The sequence below is a fragment of the Tupaia chinensis genome, unplaced genomic scaffold, assembly GCF_000334495.1.
Source record: "Tupaia chinensis unplaced genomic scaffold, TupChi_1.0 Scaffold000354_1, whole genome shotgun sequence".
Lineage (NCBI taxonomy): Eukaryota > Metazoa > Chordata > Mammalia > Scandentia > Tupaiidae > Tupaia > Tupaia belangeri.
The window spans coordinates 10,312,203-10,319,256 of NW_006159849.1; the positions used below are offsets into that span (position 1 = coordinate 10,312,203).

Sequence of the window (7,054 nt, forward strand, 5' to 3'; positions counted from 1 at the left end):
ATATATATAGTATATATTTAGTTTTTGCTGCAGGGCACATGTGCTTTCCAGATAGAGAGAAAGTGACAAATTACACCCCCATGGGGAAAGGTCATGCCATTATCCTCTCTCCATTCTCTCCTCAGGGTCTTGGGTGTATACACGCCATCACCCTGTATAATTTTCAAGCCACCAAGTCTGGAACTTGAAATGCAGAATCTGCCATGTGGGATCTAGCACCTTAACCTCCATGCCACCTGCTGGCCCAATGATACTTTATAGTTCATAAAATATTTTTCAGCATCAGCAGTTGATACAGATGTTGTATTTACAATCAGGGGAACCAGCAGTTAGCGTAATGACTATGTTGTTGGACTCCCACATAGTCGACCGTGGTTCGCTCCTAGACCTGGTGGCTTAAAACTCACGCCGGGCGCGTGTGCATGCGTACCCAAGATCTCGAGAGGTGAATAGAGGAAAAGGGATTGCGGCGTGACCATCCCCCCTGGGGGTGATTTCTCACTTTCTGTCTCTGTCTCTCTCTGTCTGTCTGGCAAGCACACACGCCCTATAGCGAAAACCTCCCCCCACCCCCCCCAAAAAAACAATTGGCTATGGGCTGCCTTCTTGGGAGTTGAAGTTTTCACCCAACTTCTGTTTGGATTGCTGTGTTATCTTACAAAAGATGTATTTATCTGACAGAATGCTTAAAGCAGGAAAAGCAACATCTACCCTAAAATATATGTTGTATGAATTAATGATGGCTAAAATATTTTAAGATATTATTTACACATTAAGTAGACGTGTCTCTTCTAATGTTTCTTAAGTTTATTCTAACTTTTTAAAGAAGTATTCATTTGAACAATAAGGTTTTCTTTCTTTTTTTTTGGAGAGATTTTCGCTATAGGGCGCTTGCGCTCGCCAGACAGACAGAGAGAGACATAGAGACAGAAAGCGAGAAATCACCCCCCAGGGGGGATGGTCATGCCGCAGTCCCTTCTCCTCCATTCTCCTCTGGGGATCTTGGGCACGCACGCACATGCGCCCGGCATGAGTTTTAAGCCACCGGGTCCGGGACGCGAACCGCAGTCGACTACGTGGGAGTCCAGCGACATAGCCATTACACTAACTGCTGGTTCCCAATAAGGTTTTCTTTCACTGAAGATTTTCTTTTTCTTTATAAATATCTGGAAAGCCACTGTTCAACTAAATGATCTTTAAAGGCTTTTTTATGTCTAAGTCTATATTTTGATTTTATATTTGGGTACACTTAAATTTTAACCTTAATAACCTATGACCTTCTACCATGAGAACTATACTAAGAAATCACAGAAACAAGGTTAGATGTAAATACAGATGCCAGTAAATTAAGATTGCCTTTGTGTCTCCTTTGCCCCAGGCAAAACAATTCCAGAACTAGGATTTAGCTTTCTTTGCTCACATCTCTGGAATTCACAGTTTGCCAAAATATGGTAAAACAGGTGTATTTTTTTTCTTTCTACACCTAGTTTTAAGTGAAAGTACTATTCATTCTGATCCTTACCCTCACTCATTTCTTAACATAAAAATCAAGTTTAGTTTCAGAGTAGTGCCTGTTAGTCATGAGAACTCTGCGTACAACGTCTCCATTTATACTGCTTCACGCGTCACTCACAGGACAAGTTCCCACAAAGACCTGTTTTGTTCTACTGTTGATCCACCCTGAAGAAACCAGTTTCCAACTATGCACAGCTTTGTAAATCAAGATGGACTAATCAGAAATTGAATACAGAAATAAACAAGAAACCAAATCATGTTTCCTAGTTCACAAGCAGAGTGTGTTATATGTAATAAAAGTACAGGTAATAAAATATTCTGTGTTCTAAGATTATTCCAAGTAGACAGTTTCTACCACATTCCTATTGTAATCATAGTTTAAAGTCATTCATTTTTTCCATTTATTGTTAGAGTTAAGGAAATGTAAACTAAATTATGCTTTGTTTTGTTTTGTTTTGTTTTTTAGATTTTTGTCACAGGGCGCATGTGCTTTACTGAGACAGAGAGAGGGAAAGTGGCAAATTACCCCCCAGGGGGATGGCCACGCCACAATCCTTTCTCCTTCATTCTCTTGGTATTTTTGCCATGCGCTCACACATGGCGTGATTTTCAAGCCACTGGATCTGAGACTTAAACACACAGTCAGCCATATGAGAGTCCAGCACCTTAACCATTATGCCATCTGCTGGTCCCTAAAATAATGTTTTTAGTGAGATATTCTAGGTAGCAGAGGGCAGTGAGTACAAATTGCAAAATGTGAACTTGAGTTCTGCATTTCTTAGTCTGCCCTCTGCGGGTAAAGTAAGTGCCAGGATTGAGAAGAGCAGATTGGTGTGCAGGTTCCTTCCATCTGGCAAGTTAGTGGACCACTTAGAAGGGAATGTAATGTCATCTACAGCTTATTTTCCAGAGATCCTCCATCTGTGTCAGGAAAAAAGGAATGCACCCATACACAATTCATAAGTAACAGAATTAGGTTTCTCACTACAGAGTTAAACTCTAACATAATTTATTTACAGCTTAATTTATGGTGTTTAAGGTACTCCTGAAATATTTTCTCTTTGAATAAATGTTTCTTCAAGTTATATTACCTCCTTGTGTAGAACTTTCAAGAATATCAAGCCCTGCTGGGACCAGCAGTTGGCATAATGGCTATGTTGCTGGACTCCCATGTAGTCGACCGTGGTTCAAGTCCTGGACCTGGTAGCTTAAACTCATGCTGGGCGCATGTGTGTGCATGCCCAAGATCCCGAGAGGAGAATGGAGGAGAAGGGATTGTGGCGTGGCCATCCCCCCCCCCGGGGGGGGTGATTTCTCGCTTTCTGTCTCTCTGTCTCTGTCTGTCTGTCTGGCGAGCGCAGGCACCCTATAGCGAAAACCTCTCCAAAAAAAAAAAAAAAAGAATATCAAGCACTGTTCAAAAGTTTGGTTTTCTTTCAGATGATCTTGTCTAAATATCGTGCTTTTCACTTACTATCAAATAGCCTTCCAAAGAATCTAATCTTAGTGATGTGTTTCTCCCCTTGAGAAACTTGAAAAGGAAACAAAATTTAAAATGTTGTCTGCTCATTATCCAACAATAGGCAAAGATTGATCTTCCATAGCCAAAAGAATTTAGAGAATTCTTTGAGTACTCCAAAAAAATATGAGAGGGTCTTCAAAACTTCACAGAAAGGGATTATGAAAGTGCTATGCATGAATTTCAGTTCTTTTTTTGCATTAAGATAAATTCATATTCTCATTCCAGTTTTTCATGTACCGTTTGAAGTCTTCTCATGGAGTATAGATCCTGAATCAAATTAACATTATGAAATACAAAACAGAGACTACATCCCACATTTAAAATTTTCTCATCTTCTCAAATTATAATGAATTTGGTTTACCCTCATAAAGTATTTTTCCTACTATAGAAATTCACATGCACATATATATTTTTTTCCATTTTGATGAAACCAGGTCACTGGGGGAAGTTTTCTACAACATTTTTCCTTACCTGTGAATACAAAAGATTGAATTGCCTAAGGGCATGCCTTCCTGCATCCAGTACTTTTCCAGGGCATCCTTCTTTTCAGTTGCTAGTCCCTGCTCTTACCTGAAGGCTGACAATTCAGGACTATCTAATTTCTAAATTAAACAGTTGAAACAATGATCTTAACATATGAACTAGGTTTTCTTGTTTATTATTGTGTTTTAATTGAATTGTAATTTACATGCATTAAAATGCACATATATTAACTATACAGTTTGAATTTTAGCACATGTAGCATCAAATCATTGAAGACTTTCTCAAAATACACCTGCAAGGGCCAGCTCAGTGGTGCAGCAATAACATGTTACCGAAGAGGAGCCAGATTCCACATGGTGGCTGTGATTTGCGTCCCCAGCCCAGTCAACTGAAACATGTCTGACACATGTGGAATGCCCAAGATTGAATGGGCTAGAGGATTGGAGAAAGAGGATCATGACATGGCCAGACTGTGGGGAGAGTACTTTCTCTCTCCTTCATAATCTCATGTGCATACTCACATCTTCTATCATGAATACTGAAAAAACTGTATATCTACATACCTAGATCTAAGTCAGTATATCTAGACATATTCTGCCAGGAGATTTAAAAGTTTCCTAGATGATTCAGGGCTATACCGGTCAAGAATAATCGTTTTTGGAAAGAACCAATTTAAATGCTGTATATACAAATACAAAATATATCATAAAATGGTATTCAGATTACTGTTAGCTCTTATTTTTGAAGAGCATTTGTATCTTCTTGTGGAGTTTACAATGCTGGCTTATAGGTGAAATTCTCAAAATATTTTTCTATTTGTTTTTAAGAAAATTAATGCAAAACTTCATGATGGAGTATGTCAGCACTGTAAAGAAGTTCTTGAATGGCGTGTGAAATACAGCAAATACAAACCATTATCAAAACCAAAAAAATGGTGAGTGAAGTTTCCTAATAGTGACATATATGTTAATATCATAGTTTATTATTGTAACTCTTGATTTCCAAAATTATATATAAATAAATGAAAGACAAATAAATAAAAAATTCCTATCTCCCGTGTAGAATTTCATTTTGCATGTTGAATCTTGGTTTGCAAAGGCATACAAATTTTTTTAAAAAGTACATACATCATTCCCTTCTATTTTCTTCTAATAATGCACTATTTTAAAAATTAATTGGTAATTTATTTTTGACACTCAAATCAAGGATATTACTATGTACATCATTATCAGTAGAGAATTTTACATTCTTGAATCTGTTAAGTGCCCCAGTTTTTCAACCCAGTCATCAGTTCTTGGGCACTTAGGTTGATTCCATGTCATTTGCCTATTTTTAAATTGAATTATTATTATTGTTGTTATTATTATTTGGTGGGTGAACTACTTGAGTTCTTTGTATAGTCTGTTTATCAATCCCTTATCTGATACACAGCTTAAAAATACTTTCTTCAGTTCTGTGGGTTGTCTCCTTACTCCATTTATCATTTTCTTTGCTTTGCAGAAAGCATAGTTGATGAAGTCTCACTTGTCTATTTTTGCGATTATTGCCTGTGCTTTAGGGGTCTTATGTAAGAAATCATTGCAAAAAAAAAAAAAATAGAATTGAAGAAGAAAATGAGAAAATGGTACCAGCAGTTGGTGTAATGGCTATGTCACTGGACTTCCATGTAGTCGACCGTGATTCAAGTCAAGTCCCGGACCCGGTGGCTTAAACTCACACCGGGCCTGTGTGCGTGTGTGCCCAAGATCCCAAGAGGAGAATGGAGGAGAAGGGATTGCGGCTTGACCATCCCCTCTGGGGGGTGATTTCTCACTTGCTTTCTCTCTGTCTTTCTGGTGAGCACATGCGCCCTATAGCAAAAACCTCTCCAAAGGAAAAAAAAGAAATCATTTCCTACACCAATGTCTTCAATAGTGTCCCCTGTGTTTTCTATCAGTAGCTTTATAGTTTGAGGATTTACATTTAAATCTTTGATCCATTTGAGTTGGTTTTTGTTAATGGTAAGAGATAGCAGTCCACTTTGATTTTTATATAGTTGGATATCCTTTTTTTTTTTTCCAGCACCATTTGTTGAAAAAACTTTTTTTTTCTTCACTGCATTCTCTTGTGCCCTTTGTCAAAGATCCGTTGGTTGACTGTATGATTTAGGGGTTATTTTCTGGATTCTCTATCTGTTTTACTGGTCTACATGTCTCTTTTTTAATAATGCATCATTTTTATAGAACCTTGTTTATGAAAGGTAGGTTAAGACAGAGAAGAGACAGTTTTATTTGCCACAATTATTTCTTCCACTGACAAAATAATAATGCAATATTAATCATAGGTTATCTACACCAATCCTTTTTTCTCCTCTGAGGGTATGTGCACTTGTTTAAGAGACACAGAGAAAAAGAGAGTGAGAGGGAAAGTGAGAAAGTAACCCGATTGGTAAGTAGTCATACAGTTGTCTCTTCTCTTCTTCCTTTCAGGATTTTGGGCACACACACACACACACACACACACACATGCAGATAGAGCTAGCCCCAGAGAATAGTAGTTAAGCACTCCTTATAGAGGCTCAAACCTACATGGCTGACCATGGTGTTAATCTCAGCCCCTGGTAGCTTGAAAAGTAAACCCAGTGTGTGTGTGTGAGTATTCTCAAAATTCTGGCAGGATGTAGAAAGGAAGAAAAAGGATTGTGGCATGACCATGCCTCATCGGGGAGTGGGGATTCTCTTTCTCTGATGAGCACACACACCCTCTGGTAATAAAAAATAAATGAAAAGATACTGGACTTTATTTTATATTCCTTTATTTCTAATGCTTCTATTAATATAATTCTTGAATTCTCTTGTATCAGCCTTTATATTTTCTGTACTTCTCCCTTAGATTAGCAAGGGCAATACTCAAAATTGGAGCATAATTACTACGTGAAAGAGAAAAGAGACCACTTTAAATAAAACATGATTCTTTTTACATTGAGAGTTTTTGTTGTTGTTGTTCTGGAGAGACAGAGACAGAAACCACCCCCTGGGGGGTTTGGCCATGCTGCAATGCCTTCTACTCCGTTCTCCTCTCGGGATCCTGGGCAGACACACATACGCGCCTGGTATGAGTTTTAAGCTGCTGGGTCCAGGATTCAATCTGCAGTTGACCATGTGGTACTCCAACGATGTAATCATTACACCATCTGCTAGTCCCTACATTATGAGTTTTAATTTAATGTTCTTTATAGTGGTATTTAAAGCATATTTGCTCATTGTTGCTTTATTTTCCATTTAGCTATTTAGTAGTTGTATCTTTCTTGAATGCATTCCTCTTCCTTTATGGGAGAAATTTTACTTGAACTTTCAAACATCAGTCTAAATAATAAAATATAGTTTCTGTGTTTATTTCTACTGAAAAATTATGTGAGCCTTCTTGCAAATATAAAGCTAAAGCTATGGAGTAATCATTCACTTGTGAGTTATTACTGAGTATTCTAATTGTGGTGATTTATTTTGCATAGGATGCTTCTTTTTTTTTTTTTTTTTTGGAGGAATTTTTAATATA

The 7,054-nt window shown here is 37.7% G+C and overlaps 1 protein-coding gene across 1 annotated transcript in view; it reads left to right on the forward strand.

The window, feature by feature from the left end:
* The window catches only part of CUNH9orf85 (chromosome unknown C9orf85 homolog), an 81,435-nt gene that overhangs the window by 56,351 nt on the left and 18,030 nt on the right, over positions 1 to 7,054 (forward strand). Inside the window, exon 2 of the mRNA XM_027773435.1 lies at positions 4,348 to 4,454. Coding sequence (XP_027629236.1) covers positions 4,348 to 4,454 — 107 coding nt within the window. The remainder of the gene's footprint in view (positions 1 to 4,347; positions 4,455 to 7,054) is intronic.